Source organism: Anolis carolinensis, unplaced genomic scaffold, assembly GCF_035594765.1.
Source record: "Anolis carolinensis isolate JA03-04 unplaced genomic scaffold, rAnoCar3.1.pri scaffold_7, whole genome shotgun sequence".
NCBI classification, from domain to species: domain Eukaryota; kingdom Metazoa; phylum Chordata; class Lepidosauria; order Squamata; family Dactyloidae; genus Anolis; species Anolis carolinensis.
Genome location: NW_026943818.1, coordinates 38,772,370 through 38,789,907, shown reverse-complemented (window position 1 = coordinate 38,789,907; position 17,538 = coordinate 38,772,370). Strand labels below are relative to the sequence as shown.

Sequence of the window (17,538 nt, the reverse complement as noted above, 5' to 3'; positions counted from 1 at the left end):
TTTGTATCAGACCTCAGTGGAGGTGGATGCGTGTTTGCATGAGACCCCAGTAGAGGTGGATGTATGTTTGCATCAGAACTCAATGGAGGTGGATGCGTGTTTGCATGAGACCCCAGTAGAGGTGGATGTATGTTTGTATCAGACCTCAGTGGAGGTGGATGCGTGTTTGCGTGAGACCCCAGTAGAGGTGGATGTATGTTTGTATCAGACCTCAATGGAGCTGGATGCATGTTTGCATCAGAACTCAATGGAGGTGGATGCGTGTTTGCATGAGACCCCAGTAGAGGTGGATTTATGTTTGTATCAGAACTCAATGGAGGTGGATGCGTGTTTGCCTGAGACCCCAGTAGAGGTGGATGTATGTTTGTATCAGAACTCAATGGAGGTGGATGTGTGTTTGCATGAGACCCCAGTAGAGGTGCATGTATGTTTGTATCAGACCTCAGTGGAGGTGGATGCGTGTTTGCATGAGACCCCAGTAGAGGTGGATGTATGTTTGCATCAGAACTCAATGGAGGTGGATGCGTGTTTGCATGAGACCCCAGTAGAGGTGGATGTATGTTTGCATCAGAACTCAATGGAGGTGGATGCGTGTTTGCATGAGACCCCAGTAGAGGTGGATGTATGTTTGCATCAGAACTCAATGGAGGTGGATGCGTGTTTGCATGAGACCCCAGTAGAGGTGGATGTATGTTTGTATCAGAACTCAATGGAGGTGGATGTGTGTTTGCATGAGACCCCAGTAGAGGTGCATGTATGTTTGTATCAGACCTCAGTGGAGGTGGATGCGTGTTTGCATGAGACCCCAGTAGAGGTGGATGTATGTTTGTATCAGAACTCAATGGAGGTGGATGCGTGTTTGCATGAGACCCCAGTAGAGGTGCATGTATGTTTGTATCAGAACTCAATGGAGGTGGATGCGTGTTTGCATGAGACCCCAGTAGAGGTGGATGTATGTTTGCATCAGAACTCAATGGAGGTGGATGCGTGTTTGCATGAGACCCCAGTAGAGGTGCATGTATGTTTGCATCAGAACTCAATGGAGGTGGATGCGTGTTTGCATGAGACCCCAGTAGAGGTGGATGTATGTTTGCATCAGAACTCAATGGAGGTGGATGCGTGTTTGCATGAGACCCCAGTAGAGGTGGATGTATGTTTGCATCAGAACTCAATGGAGGTGGATGCGTGTTTGCATGAGACCCCAGTAGAGGTGGATGTATGTTTGTATCAGACCTCAGTGGAGGTGGATGCGTGTTTGCATTAGACCCCAGTAGAGGTGGATGTATGTTTGTATCAGAACTCAATGGAGGTGGATGCGTGTTTGCATGAGACCCCAGTAGAGGTGGATGTATGTTTGTATCAGAACTCAATGGAGGTGGATGCGTGTTTGCATGAGACCCCAGTAGAGGTGGATGTATGTTTGCATCAGAACTCAATGGAGGTGGATGCGTGTTTGCATGAGACCCCAGTAGAGGTGGATGTATGTTTGCATCAGAACTCAATGGAGGTGGATGCGTGTTTGCATGAGACCCCAGTAGAGGTGCATGTATGTTTGTATCAGAACTCAATGGAGGTGGATGCGTGTTTGCATGAGACCCCAGTAGAGGTGGATGTATGTTTGCATCAGAACTCAATGGAGGTGGATGCGTGTTTGCATGAGACCCCAGTAGAGGTGGATGTATGTTTGTATCAGAACTCAATGGAGGTGGATGCGTGTTTGCATGAGACCCCAGTAGAGGTGCATGTATGTTTGCATCAGAACTCAATGGAGGTGGATGCGTGTTTGCATGAGACCCCAGTAGAGGTGGATGTATGTTTGTATCAGACCTCAGTGGAGGTGGATACATGTTTGCATCAGAACTCAATGGAGGTGGATGCGTGTTTGCATGAGACCCCAGTAGAGGTGGATGCATGTTTGTATCAGACCTCAGTGGAGGTGGATGCGTGTTTGCATTAGACCCCAGTAGAGGTGGATGTATGTTTGTATCAGACCTCAGTGGAGGTGGATACATGTTTGCATCAGAACTCAATGGAGGTGGATGCGTGTTTGCATGAGACCCCAGTAGAGGTGGATGTATGTTTGCATCAGAACTCAATGGAGGTGGATGCGTGTTTGCATGAGACCCCAGTAGAGGTGGATGTATGTTTGCATCAGAACTCAATGGAGGTGGATGCGTGTTTGCATGAGACCCCAGTAGAGGTGGATGTATGTTTGTATCAGACCTCAGTGGAGGTGGATACATGTTTGCATCAGAACTCAATGGAGGTGGATGCGTGTTTGCATGAGACCCCAGTAGAGGTGGATGTATGTTTGCATCAGAACTCAATGGAGGTGGATGCGTGTTTGCATGAGACCCCAGTAGAGGTGGATGTATGTTTGCATCAGAACTCAATGGAGGTGGATGCGTGTTTGCATGAGACCCCAGTAGAGGTGCATGTATGTTTGTATCAGAACTCAATGGAGGTGGATGCGTGTTTGCATGAGACCCCAGTAGAGGTGGATGTATGTTTGCATCAGAACTCAATGGAGGTGGATGCGTGTTTGCATGAGACCCCAGTAGAGGTGGATGTATGTTTGTATCAGAACTCAATGGAGGTGGATGCGTGTTTGCATGAGACCCCAGTAGAGGTGCATGTATGTTTGTATCAGAACTCAATGGAGGTGGATGCGTGTTTGCATGAGACCCCAGTAGAGGTGGATGTATGTTTGTATCAGACCTCAGTGGAGGTGGATGCGTGTTTGCATTAGACCCCAGTAGAGGTGGATGTATGTTTGTATCAGACCCCAGTAGAGGTGGATGTATGTTTGCATCAGAACTCAATGGAGGTGGATGCGTGTTTGCATGAGACCCCAGTAGAGGTGGATGTATGTTTGCATCAGAACTCAATGGAGGTGGATGCGTGTTTGCATGAGACCCCAGTAGAGGTGCATGTATGTTTGTATCAGAACTCAATGGAGGTGGATGCGTGTTTGCATGAGACCCCAGTAGAGGTGGATGTATGTTTGCATCAGAACTCAATGGAGGTGGATGCGTGTTTGCATGAGACCCCAGTAGAGGTGGATGTATGTTTGTATCAGAACTCAATGGAGGTGGATGCGTGTTTGCATGAGACCCCAGTAGAGGTGCATGTATGTTTGCATCAGAACTCAATGGAGGTGGATGCGTGTTTGCATGAGACCCCAGTAGAGGTGGATGTATGTTTGTATCAGACCTCAGTGGAGGTGGATACATGTTTGCATCAGAACTCAATGGAGGTGGATGCGTGTTTGCATGAGACCCCAGTAGAGGTGGATGCATGTTTGTATCAGACCTCAGTGGAGGTGGATGCGTGTTTGCATTAGACCCCAGTAGAGGTGGATGTATGTTTGTATCAGACCTCAGTGGAGGTGGATACATGTTTGCATCAGAACTCAATGGAGGTGGATGCGTGTTTGCATGAGACCCCAGTAGAGGTGGATGTATGTTTGTATCAGACCTCAGTGGAGGTGGATGCGTGTTTGCATTAGACCCCAGTAGAGGTGGATGTATGTTTGTATCAGAACTCAATGGAGGTGGATGCGTGTTTGCATGAGACCCCAGTAGAGGTGGATGTATGTTTGTATCAGAACTCAATGGAGGTGGATGCGTGTTTGCATGAGACCCCAGTAGAGGTGGATGTATGTTTGCATCAGAACTCAATGGAGGTGGATGCGTGTTTGCATGAGACCCCAGTAGAGGTGGATGTATGTTTGCATCAGAACTCAATGGAGGTGGATGCGTGTTTGCATGAGACCCCAGTAGAGGTGCATGTATGTTTGTATCAGAACTCAATGGAGGTGGATGCGTGTTTGCATGAGACCCCAGTAGAGGTGGATGTATGTTTGCATCAGAACTCAATGGAGGTGGATGCGTGTTTGCATGAGACCCCAGTAGAGGTGGATGTATGTTTGTATCAGAACTCAATAGAGGTGGATGCGTGTTTGCATGAGACCCCAGTAGAGGTGGATGTATGTTTGCATCAGAACTCAATGGAGGTGGATGCGTGTTTGCATGAGACCCCAGTAGAGGTGGATGTATGTTTGCATCAGAACTCAATGGAGGTGGATGCGTGTTTGCATGAGACCCCAGTAGAGGTGCATGTATGTTTGTATCAGACCTCAGTGGAGGTGTATGCATGTTTGCATCAGAACTCAATGGAGGTGGATGCGTGTTTGCATGAGACCCCAGTAGAGGTGGATGTATGTTTGTATCAGAACTCAATGGAGGTGGATGCGTGTTTGCATGAGACCCCAGTAGAGGTGCATGTATGTTTGTATCAGACCTCAGTGGAGGTGGATGCATGTTTGCATCAGAACTCAATGAAGGTGGATGCGTGTTTGCGTGAGACCCCAGTAGAGGTGGATGTATGTTTGTATCAGACCTCAATGGAGGTGGATGCATGTTTGCATGAGACCCCAGTAGAGGTGGATTTATGTTTGTATCAGACCTCAATGGAGGTGGATGCGTGTTTGCATGAGACCCCAGTAGAGGTGGATGTATGTTTGTATCAGACCTCAATGGAGGTGGATGCGTGTTTGCATGAGACCCCAGTAGAGGTGGATTTATGTTTGTATCAGAACTCAATGGAGGTGGATGTGTGTTTGCATGAGACCCCAGTAGAGGTGGATGTATGTTTGTATCAGACCTCAATGGAGGTGGATGCGTGTTTGCGTGAGACCCCAGTAGAGGTGGATGTATGTTTGTATCAGAACTCAATGGAGGTGGATGTGTGTTTGCATGAGACCCCAGTAGAGGTGGATGTATGTTTGTATCAGACCTCAATGGAGGTGGATGCGTGTTTGCGTGAGACCCCAGTAGAGGTGGATGTATGTTTGTATCAGAACTCAATGGAGGTGGATGTGTGTTTGCATGAGACCCCAGTAGAGGTGCATGTATGTTTGTATCAGACCTCAGTGGAGGTGGATGCATGTTTGCATCAGAACTCAATGGAGGTGGATGCGTGTTTGCATGAGACCCCAGTAGAGGTGGATGTATGTTTGTATCAGAACTCAATGGAGGTGGATGCGTGTTTGCATTAGACCCCAGTAGAGGTGCATGTATGTTTGCATCAGAACTCAATGGAGGTGGATGCGTGTTTGCATGAGACCCCAGTAGAGGTGCATGTATGTTTGTATCAGACCTCAGTGGAGGTGGATACATGTTTGCATCAGAACTCAATGGAGGTGGATGCGTGTTTGCATGAGACCCCAGTAGAGGTGGATGTATGTTTGTATCAGAACTCAATGGAGGTGGATGCGTGTTTGCATGAGACCCCAGTAGAGGTGGTTGCATGTTTGCATCAGAACTCAATGGAGGTGGATGCGGGTTTACATCAGACCTCAGTGGATGTGGATAAGTGTTTACATCAGACCTCAGTGGCAGTGGATGCATGTTTGCTATTATTATTATTATTATTATTATTATTATTATTATTATTATTGTTGTTGTCTGAGCCATAGAATACTAGAGTTGGAAGAGAACCCCTTTGAGTCCCCTCGGGTGAGAAAGGCGGGGTAGAAATGTTATAAATAAATAAATAAACCCCAAAGGTCATCCAGTCCAACCCCCCTCTTCCAGAAAGGAAGGCACCATCCGATCCATCCCAACAGATGGCCGTCCAGCTTATTATTATTATTATTGTCGGAGACCTAGAATTCTTACTCCGCTAGCCACGTCTATTTTTTTGCCCTTGGCAGATCAAAGACATGGTTCTTCAGTCTACCAACCGAGCTACCCGTGTGCCATTACACGTACCACTTTTTCAGGCGAGAAAAAATGTTTCCGCAGGGTCCGCACCGCCGACCTGGTCCTGGCCGTCCTGGATGCGGCCGAAGTGTCCCGGCGGCCGGAGCGAGTGACCGCTCTCCTGCTGGACGTCCTTCTGGCCGATGACCCGACCCGGCCGTGGCTCCTGGTCCTGAACAAGGCCGACCTCCTTGCGGGGGAGGCCAAGGCGGCGCTGGAGGCAGCGTGTGCGGGGACGGGCCCTTCGCCCGCTTGCTTGCTCTCCTGCAAAACCGGAGACGGGATCGAGGCCTTCCTGCAAACGCTGGGAGAACGGCTGGCTGACTTGTGAGCAATTATTATTATACATGCAAAGATAATAGCATCTATTATTATTATTATTATTATTATTATTTTTTGCACAAAGGGATTGCTATTTATGTGCAAAGATAAATAATAGGGTAGCATCTATTTTATTATTATTATTATTTGCAGAAAAGGATTGTTATTATTATTATTATTATTATTATTATTTGCACAAAGGGATTGTTATTATACGTGGAAAGATAAATAATAGGGTAGCATCTATTATTGTTATTATTATTATTATTAATTTGCACAAAGGGATTATTATTATACATGTAAAGATAAATAATAGGGAAGCATCTATTATTATTGTTATTATTATTTGCACAAAGGGATTATTATTATACGTGGAAAGATAAATAATAGGGTAGCATCTATTATTATTATTATTATTATTATTTGCACAAAAGGATTATTATTATACATAGAAAGATAAATAATAGGGTAGCATCTATTATTATTATTATTATTATTATTATTATTTGCACAAAGGGATTATTATTATACATGTAAAGATAAATAATAGGGAAGCATCTATTATTATTATTATTAATTATTTGCACAAAGGGATTATTTTACGTGGAAAGTTAAATAATAGGGAAGCATCTATTATTATTATTATTTACACAAAGGGATTATTATACGTGCAAAGATAAATAATATGGTAGCATCTATTTTTGTTATTATTATTATTATTTGCACAAAGGGATTGCTATTTATGTGCAAAGATAAATAATAGGGAAGCATCTATTATTATTGTTATTATTATTATTAATTATTTGCACAAAGGGATTATTATTATACGTGGAAAGATAAATAATAGGGTAGCATCTGTTATTATTATTATTATTATTATTAATTTGCACAAAGGGATTATTATTATACATGGAAAGATAAATAATAGGGTAGCATCTATTATTATTATTATTTACACAAAAGGATTATTATTATACGTGCAAAGATAAATAATAGGGTAGCATCTATTATAATTATTATTAATATTATTTGCACAAAGGGATTATTATTATACGTGGAAAAATAAATAATAGGGTAGCATCTATTATTATTATTATTATTATTATTATTATTTACACAAAGGGATTATTATACGTGCAAAGATAAATAATAGGGTAGCATCTATTATTATTGTTATTATTTGCACAAAGGGATTATTATTATACATAGAAAGATAAATAATAGGGTAGCATCTATTATTATTATTATTATTATTTATTTGCACGAAGGGATTATTATTATTATTATTATTATTATTAAGTATTATATATTATTGTTCACACTATTATTAATAGGGAGCTAGTGTGGAATATAAATTAAGTATATTATTATATATTATTATTAACACTATTATTAATAGGGAGCTAGGGTGGAATATAAATAAAGTATTACATAATTTATATTTTATTATATACAGTATTATTATTAACACTATTATTATTAATAGGGACAGAGGGCAGAATGTAAATAAAGTATTATTATATAATTGATATTTTAGTATTATATATTATTAACACTATTAATAGGGGGCTAGGGTGGAATATATGTAAAGTATTATTATTAATAATAATAATAATAATAATAATAATAATAATAATAATAATAATAATAAAAAGAGGGTTGGCAGAGACCCTTTGGGCCATTTAGTCCAACCCTTCTGCCCTTGTGCACCGAAAGCACAAGCAAAGCACCCCTGACAGATGGCCACCCAGCCTCAATGTTGTTAATAATAATAATAATAATAATAATAATAATAATAATAATAATAATAAAGAGAGTTGGAAGAGACCCCTTGGGCCATTGAGTCCAACCCCCTTCTGCCTTTGTGCACCGAAAGCACAAGCAAAGCACCCCCGACAGATGGCCACCCAGCCTCAATGTTAATAATAATAATAATAATAATAATAATAATAATAATAATAATAAAGAGAGTTGGAAGAGACCCTTTGGGCCATTGAGTCCAATCCCTTTCTGCCTTTGTGCACCAAAAGCACAAGCAAAGCATCCCTGACAGATGGCCACCCAGCCTCAATGTTAATAATAATAATAATAATAATAATAATAATAATAATAATAATAATAATAATAAAGAGAGTTGGAAGAGACCCTTTGGGCCATTGAGTCCAATCCCTTTCTGCCTTTGTGCACCAAAAGCACAAGCAAAGCATCCCTGACAGATGGCCACCCAGCCTCAATGATGATGATGATGATAATAATAATAATAATAATAATAATAATAATAATAATAAAGAGGGTTGGAAGAGACCCTTTGGGCCATTGAGTCCAATCCCCTTCTGCCTTTGTGCACCGAAAGCACAAGCAAAGCACCCCAGACAGATGGCCACCCAGCCTCAATGTTAATAATAATAATAATAATAATAATAATAATAATAATAATAATAATAAAGAGAGTTGGAAGAGACCCTTTGGGCCATTGAGTCCAATCCCCTTCTGCCTTTGTGCACCAAAAGCACAAGCAAAGCACCCCTGACAGATGGCCACCCAGCCTCAATGTTAATAATAATAATAACAACAACAACACAGGGATTTGGAACACAATACTCCTGACTTCACAATCGTGTTAAAAAACAAAGTCTAGATTGTCGATGTTGCAATCCCAGGGGACAGCAGGATTGAGGAGAAACAACTGGAAAAGCTGACACGATATGAGGATTTAAAGATCGAACTACAAAGACTCTGGCACAAGCCAGTCAAGGTGGTCCCAGTGGTGATCGGCACACTGGGTGCAGTGCCTAAAGGCCTTGGCCTGCACTTAAACACAATCGGCACTGACAGAATTACCATCTGCCAGCTGCAGAAGGCCCCCTTACTGGGATCTGCGCACATTATTCGCCGATACATCACACAGTCCTAGACACTTGGGAAGTGTCCGGAATATGATCCAATTCAACAGCCAGCAGAGTGTCTGCTGTGGACTCATCTTGTTGTGTTTCTAATAATAATAATAATAATAATAATAATAATAATAATAATAATGGGTTGTAAGAGAAGAAGAGATCCCTTGGATTATTTAGCCCAACCCCCTTCTGCCCTTGTGCCGTGGGGGCCGGATAAATGGCTTCGATGGGCCGTATCCAGCCCCCGGGCCTTAGTTTGGGGACCCCAGTTATAGGCAGTGTGGAAGAGGCCTAAGTGAGGCCTAAGTCTTCCTGTTCCCTGGGCTGAGTAGGTTTGCTAGGAGACCAAGTGGGCGGAGCTTAGCCTTCTAACTGGCAGCAATTGGATAAAAACTATTATTCCTCTCCCTGTAATTAGGACTTTATTTTTCTTTTCTTTTTGTTGTATCAACCTAGAGCCGTGAATGATGGGTTGTGTTGTCAAATTTTGAGGTTGGGGGCCCTGTAGTTTTGTTGTTTTGTGGGTCGCCGTGATGCCATCACTCTTTTATATATATAGATATATATATATATATACACACACACACACACACACACTAGCTGTGCCCTGATGCCATCACTCTTTTATATATATAGATATATATATATATACACACACACACACACACACACTAGCTGTGCCCTGATGCCATCACTCTTTTATATATATAGATATGCTGTTGTCTCTTAAAGAGATTCAAACACCCACAATACAACATCCTTGTGATTATTAAAATATTATTGTAATCTCCTTCCCTTGAGGTTTTTGAGCCATGGCTGGATGGGCCTCTATCGGGAGGGTTTTGATGGTGTCTTTGTTTGCGGCAGAATTAACTAGAGGTGCCCTTGGTTGTGCTGTCAATTTTTGAGGTTGTGGGGTGTTTACTTTTGTTGTTTTGTCCGCTGCCGTGATGCCATCACTCTTTTATATATATAGATTATACTAGCTGTGCCCGGCCACACGTTGCTGTGGCAAAGTGGTGGTGGTATTGGTTAAAAGTTGTTGTGGAATTTTTATTTGACATTATTTGTATTTTTTAAATTAATTTTATTGTAACTTATCTTTTTTATTTATTATATTTTATTATTTTGTTGTATTATTTTTAGTTATTTTGTTATAGTATTTTATTGTATTAATTTTTTAGTGTTTTTAATTATTTTAGTGTTTTTATTATTTTTATTGTATTGTTTGTATTTATTTTATTTTTTATTCTTTTATTAACACTGGGCTGAGTGGGTTGCTAGGAGACCAAGTGGGCGGACCTTAGCCTTCTAACTGGCAGCAATTGGATAAAAGCAATTATTCCTCTCTCTCTAATTAGGACTTTATTTTTCTTTTCTTTTTGTTGTATCAACCTAGAGGCGTGGATGATGGGTTGTGTCGTCAAATTTCGAGGTTGGGGGCCCTGTAGTTTTGTTGTTTTGTGGGTCGCTGTGATGCCATCACTCTTTTATATATATATATATATATATATATATACACACTAGCTGTGCCCTGATGCCATCACTCTTTTATATATATATATATATATATATATATATATATATATATATATATATACATACACACACACACACTAGCTGTGCCCTGATGCCATCACTCTTTTTATATATATATATATATATATATATATATACACACACACACACACACTAGCTGTGCCCTGATGCCATCACTCTTTTATATATATATATATATATATATATATACACACTAGCTGTGCCCTGATGCCATCACTCTTTTATATATATATATATATATATATATATATATATATATACACACACACACACACACTAGCTGTGCCCTGATGCCATCACTCTTTTATATATATATATATATATATATATATATATATATATATATATACACATACACACACACACTAGCTGTGCCCTGATGCCATCACTCTTTTATATATATATATATATATACACATACACACACACACTAGCTGTGCCCTGATGCCATCACTCTTTTATATATATAGATATGCTGTTGTCTCTTAAAGAGATTCAAACACCCACAATACAACATCCTTGTGGTTATTAAAATATTATTGTAATCTCCTTCCCTTGAGGTTTTTGAGCCATGGCTGGATGGGCCTCTATCGGGAGGGTTTTGATGGTGTCTTTGTTTGCGGCAGAATTAACTAGAGGTGCCCTTGGGGCCTCTTCCAGCTCTAGGATTCGCTGCTTCCAAAAGGGAGCTTGTTTTTCAAAGAGTCCCAGAGTGGGGACCCCCAGAGGTCATCTAGTCCAACCCTGGCTGGGTGCGATCTCACGGCTCTTGTGACTGATCCGAGGTTTTCTTCCTCCCGTAGGTGTGGAGACCCCCAGGTGGGTTCGCCCAGCCCCACGCGGGCCCGACACCGCCTGGGCTTGACCCTCTGCCTGGACGCCTTGGGCCGCTTCGGACACTATCGCCCGTCCGACCTGGCCCTGGCGGCCGAGGAGCTGCGTCAGGCCCGGCGGCAACTGGGTCGGCTGACGGGGCAAGTGGGTGCCCAAGAGATCCTGGACCTCATCTTCCGGGACTTCTGCATCGGGAAGTGACCCCAAGTCGGTATGATGGTATGGGAAATAAAGTATTGAGGAATTGGTGGTAGTTAAAGTAAAGGGTCCCCTGGGCTGAGTGGGTTGCTAGGAGACCAAGTGGGCGGAGCTTAGGGGTGTATTGGCCATTGAATGCTTGCCTTTTGTGTTTGGAATCCACACTGAGTCCCTCCGGGGAGGCAAATAGGGCAGAATACAAATAAAGTATTATTATTATTATTATTATTATTATTATTATTATTATTATTATTATTAAAGGGTCCCCTGGGCTGAGTGGGTTGCTAGGAGACCAAGTGGGCGGAGCTTAGGGGTGTATTGGCCATTGAATGCTTGCCTTTTGTGTTTGGAATCCACACTGAGTCCCTCCGGGGAGGCAAATAGGGCAGAATACAAATAAAGTATTATTATTATTATTATTATTATTATTAAAGGGGCCCCTGGGCTGGGTGGGTTGCTAGGAGACCAAGTGGGCGGAGCTTAGGGGTGTATTGGCCATTGAATGCTTGCCTTTTGTGTTTGGAATCCACACTGAGTCCCTCCGGGGAGGCAAATAGGGCAGAATACAAATAAAGTATTATTATTATTATTATTATTATTATTATTATTATTATTATTATTATAGGGTCCCCTGGGCTGAGTGGGTTGCTAGGAGACCAAGTGGGCGGAGCTTAGGGGTGTATTGGCCATTGAATGCTTGCCTTTTGTGTTTGGAATCCACACTGAGTCCCTCCGGGGAGGCAAATAAAGTATTATTATTATTATTATTATTATTATTATTATATTTATAGGGCAGAATATAAATAAAGTATGATTATCACCATCATCATCATCATTATATTATATTATAGGGCAGAATACAAATAAAGTATTATTATTATTATTATTATTATTATTATTATTATTATTATATTTATAGGGCAGAATATAAATGAAGTATGATTATCACCATCATCATCATCATCATTATATTATATTATAGGGCGGAATATAAATAAAGTATTATTATTTTATTATACTAGCTGTGCCCGGCCACGCGTTGCTGTGGCGAAGTATGATGGTATGGGAAATAAAGTATTGAGGAATTGGTGGTAGTTAAAGTAAAGGGTCCCCTGGGCTGAGTGGGTTGCTAGGAGACCAAGTGGGCGGAGCTTAGCCTTCTAACTGGCAGCAATTGGATAAAAACAATAATTCCTCTCCCTCTAATTAGGACTTTATTTTTCTTTTCTTTTTGTTGTATCAACCTAGAGGCATGGATGAGGGGTTGTGCTGTCAATTTTTGAGGTTGTGGGGTGTTTACTTTTGTTGTTTTGTCCACTGCCGTGATGCCATCACTCTTTTATATATATAGATATACTAGCTGTGCCCGGCCACGCGTTGCTGTGGCAAAGTGGTGGTGGTATTGGTTAAAAATTGTTGTGTCATTTTTATTTGCATTTTTTAAATTAATTTTATTGCAAGTTATATTTTTATTTATTATATTTTATTATTTTCTTGTATTATTTGTAGTTATTTTCTGTTATTATAGTATTTTATTGTATTAATTTTTTTAGTGTTTTTAATTATTTTTTATTGGGTTGCTAGGAGACCAAGTTGGAGGAGCTTAGCCTTCTAACTGGCAGCAATTGGATAAAAACAATTATTCCTCTCCTTCTAATTAGGACTTTTTTTCTTTTGTTTTTGTTGTATCAACCTAGAGGCATGGATGATGGGTTGTGTTGTCAATTTTGGAGGTTGGGCAGTGTTTAGTTTTGTTGTTTTATATATATAGATTATAGGGTGGAATATAAATAAAGTATTAGTATCACCATCATCATTATTATAAATTATTATTATTATTATTATTATATTTATAGGGCAGAATATAAATAAAGTATTATTATTATTATTATTATTATATTTATAGGGCAGAATATAAATAAAGTATTATTATTATCACCACCATCATCATTATATGATATTATATGATATTATATGATATTATATTATATTATATTATATTATAGGGTGGAATATAAATAAAGTATTAGTATCACCATCATCATTATTATAAATTATTATTATTATTATTATTATTATATTTATAGGGCAGAATATAAATAAAGTATTATTATTATTATTATATTTATAGGGCAGAATATAAATAAAGTATTATTATTATCACCATCATCATCATTATATTATATTATATTATAGGGTGGAATATAAATAAAGTATTAGTATCACCATCATCATTATTATAAATTATTATTATTATTATTATTATTATTATTATTATTATATTTATAGGGCAGAATATAAATAAAGTATTATTATTATTATTATATTTATAGGGCAGAATATAAATAAAGTATTATTATTATCACCATCATCATCATTATATTATATTATATTATAGGGTGGAATATAAATAAAGTATTAGTATCACCATCATCATTATTATTATTATTATTATTATTATTATTATTATTATTATATTTATAGGGCAGAAGATAAATAAAGTATTATTATATTTATAGGGCAAAATATAAATAAAGTATTATTATCACCATCATCATCATTATATTATATTATATTATAGGGTGGAATATAAATAAAGTATTAGTATCACCATCATCATTATTATAAATTATTATTATTATTATCATTATATTTATAGGGCAGAATATAAATAAAGTATTATTATTATTATTATTATATTTATCGGGCAGAATATAAATAAAGTATTATTATTATCACCATCATCATCATTATATTATATTATAGCGTGGAATAGAAATAAAGTATTATTATTATTATTATTATTATTATTATTATTATATTTATAGGGCAGAATATAAATAAAGTATTATTATTACTATTATTATTATTATTGTTATTAATATCAACACTATTACTAATAGGGAGCTACAGCGGAATATAAATACAGTATTATTACTAATTAGGATCAACACTATTATTAATAGGGAGCTAGGGTGAAATATAAATAAAGTATTATTATTATACTATTATATATATTTTATTATATATACTATTGTTAACACTATTATTATTATAATCTATATATATAAAAGAGTGATGGCATCACGGCAATTCACAAAACAACAAAAGTACAGGCCCCCCAACCTCAAAATTTGACAACACAACCCATCATCCACGCCTCAAGGTTGATACAACAAAAAGAAAAGAAAAATAAAGTCCTAATTAGAGGGAGAGCAATACTTTTTTTTATCCATTTGCTGCCAGTTTAGAGGGCTAATCTCTGCCCACTTGGTTGCCTAGCAACCAAGGGACAGCCAGGGTTCAGTTAGGGGACAGGCAGACTTAGGCTTCACTTAGGCTTCTTCCACAGATTATCTAATTTGCACTGGATTATATGGCAGTGTAGACTCAAGGCCCTTCCACACAGCTATATAACCCATTTATAATCTTATATTATCTGCTTTGCACTGGATTATCTTGACTCCACACTGTCATATAATCCACTTCAGTGGGCATTTTATACAGCTGTGAAGAAGGAGCCTCATATAATCCAGTTCTGAGCAGATAATATAAGATTAGAAATATACAGTAGAGTCTCACTTATCCAACGTAAACAGGCCGGCAGGATAAGTGAATATGTTGGATAATAAGAAGGGATTCAGGAAAAGCCAATTAAACATCAAATTAGGTAATCATACAAATTAAGCACCAAAACATCATATTATACAACAAATTTGACAGAAAAAGTAGTTCCATGCGCAGTAATGCTATGTAGTATTTACAGTAGAGTCTCACTTATCCAACACTCGCTTATCCAACGTTCTGGATTATCCAACGCATTTTTGTAGTCAATGCTTTCAATATATTGTGATATTTTGGTGCTAAATTCATAAATACAGTAATTACTGAAAGGGGTGATTTGGGAGTCCCCCAATCACATGAAACACCGGGTTTGCCAAGCCGCTATGAGCACCACTCGGAGACCAATAAGTTGAGGACAAACACCTTTATTTAGGTAGCTACCGACAGACAACAGCAACACGGCAGTGAAGCTGGCAAAAATTGTCTGCCCCGAACGAATCTGCTCGGGGTCTCTTATACCCTACTTGTTTATCACATTTCTAGTTCCCCATTCTGGACTAGGTTTACTGGAAAAACCACCAGGCCAGTTTGTGGTGGGCAAGCACATCCTGATCTGTAAACAACTCCAGGATGTAGCTCACCACAAACTGTAGAACATTTCAACAGGTCAAGCAAAGGTACATGTATTGCATACACTTCTCAGAATCGGCCTTACCACAAGCTCGACCACATCTGATTCTTGCTAAACATACAGGACACATGCTATTTTGTAACAAGACAGCAAGTTGCAAATTTTAAGATCATTTCTGAAGGAGAGACTGATCTCTGGTTTCAAGCAGACAGGCATTCAACATGGAGTCACTCTGGTTCAGTGACCCCTTCATTACTATATAGCATTACTGTGTACTGAACTACTTTTTCTGACAAATTTGTTGTCTAACATGATGTTTTGGTGCTTAATTTGTAAAATCATAACTTAATTTGATGTTTAATAGGGTTATCCTTAATTCCTCATTATCCAACATATTCGCTTATCCAATGTTCTGCCGGCCCGTTTATGTTGGATAAGTGAGACTCTACTGTACTGTATTTACAAATTTACCACTAGAATATCACAATGAATTTAAAACACTGACTACAAAAACATTGATTATGAAAAGGCAGACTGCGTTCGATAATCCCGAACATTGTATAAGCGAATGTTGGATAAGTGAGATTCTACTTTAATATGAAATAATTACTGGGATAGAATAATGCAGAACAATATAATCTCTAAAACCAGGACAGTAAAGAAACAGGGGAATTCCACACAGGAAACAATCGGGGCCAGCTAACACCTCCCAACAAAGTATTCCCATCATCAAAGTCTGGCAAATCCTGTTTTCTCAGGGCCACAGACAGTAGAAGCACATAAAATATCGCAAACAACACCACTCTGAAAACAAGGGAATTCCAAACAGGAAACAATCAGGGCCAGCTAACACCTCCCAACAAAGTATTCCCATCATCAAAGTCTGGAAAATCCTCCGTTTTCTCAGGGCCACAGACAGTAGAAGCACATAAAATATCACAAACAACACCACTCTGAAAACAAGGGAATTCCAGACAGGAAACAATCAGGGCCAGCTAACACCTCCCAACAAAGTATTCCCATCATCAAAGTCTGGCAAATCCTGTTTTCTCAGGGCCACAGACAGTAGAAGCACATAAAATATCGCAAACAACACCACTCTGAAAACAAGGGAAATCCAGACAGGAAACAATCAGGGCCAGCTAACACCTCCCAACAAAAAATTCACTCAGGGAGGAAACAGCCAGGTTTTAAAGCTGCAAGGCCATTACATCCTAATCATTTTTCCTAATTGCAGCATTCATACTTGCCTCCAACAAACAAAAAAACCAATCAGAAATATTGTATATTCACAACCTTTAGGAAATAATATCCCCTGATGGCGCAGCGTGTTAAAGCGCTGAGCTGCTGAACTTCTGGACTGAAAGGCCACAGGTTTGAATTGGGGGAGCGGAGAGAGCCCCCACTGTTAGCCCCAGCTTCTGCCAACCCAGAAGTTTGAAAACATGCAAATGTGAGTGCATCAATAGGTACTGCTCCGGCGGGAAGGTAACGCCGCTCCATGCAGTCATCCCACATGACCTTGGAGGAGTCTGCGGACAACGCCGGCTCTTCGGCTTAGAAATGGAGATGAGCACCAACCCCCAGAGTCAGACACGACTGGACTTAATGTCTGGGGAAAACCTTGACCCTTGACCTTAACTACCACCAATTCCTCAAGACTTTATTTCCCAGAACACCAGACTTCGCCACAGCAACGCGTGGCCGGGCACAGCTAGTACAATATATGATATTATTATAATATATTATTATTAACACCGGATTCTTG

General features: G+C 39.2%; 1 protein-coding gene across 3 annotated transcripts in view; it reads left to right on the top strand.

Moving 5' to 3' along the window:
- The window catches only part of gtpbp3 (GTP binding protein 3, mitochondrial), a 45,034-nt gene that overhangs the window by 24,516 nt on the left and 2,980 nt on the right, over positions 1-17,538 (top strand). Inside the window, exons 8-9 of one of the 3 annotated variants that reach the window (XM_062959210.1) lie at positions 5,808-6,092; positions 11,347-11,588. In XM_062959210.1, coding sequence (XP_062815280.1) covers positions 5,808-6,092; positions 11,347-11,578 — 517 coding nt within the window. In that variant the 3' untranslated portion in view covers positions 11,579-11,588. Of the gene's footprint in view, positions 1-5,807; positions 6,093-11,346; positions 17,496-17,538 lie in introns of those variants that run through there. The other 2 variants (XM_062959209.1, XM_062959208.1) reach the window with 2 other exon arrangements.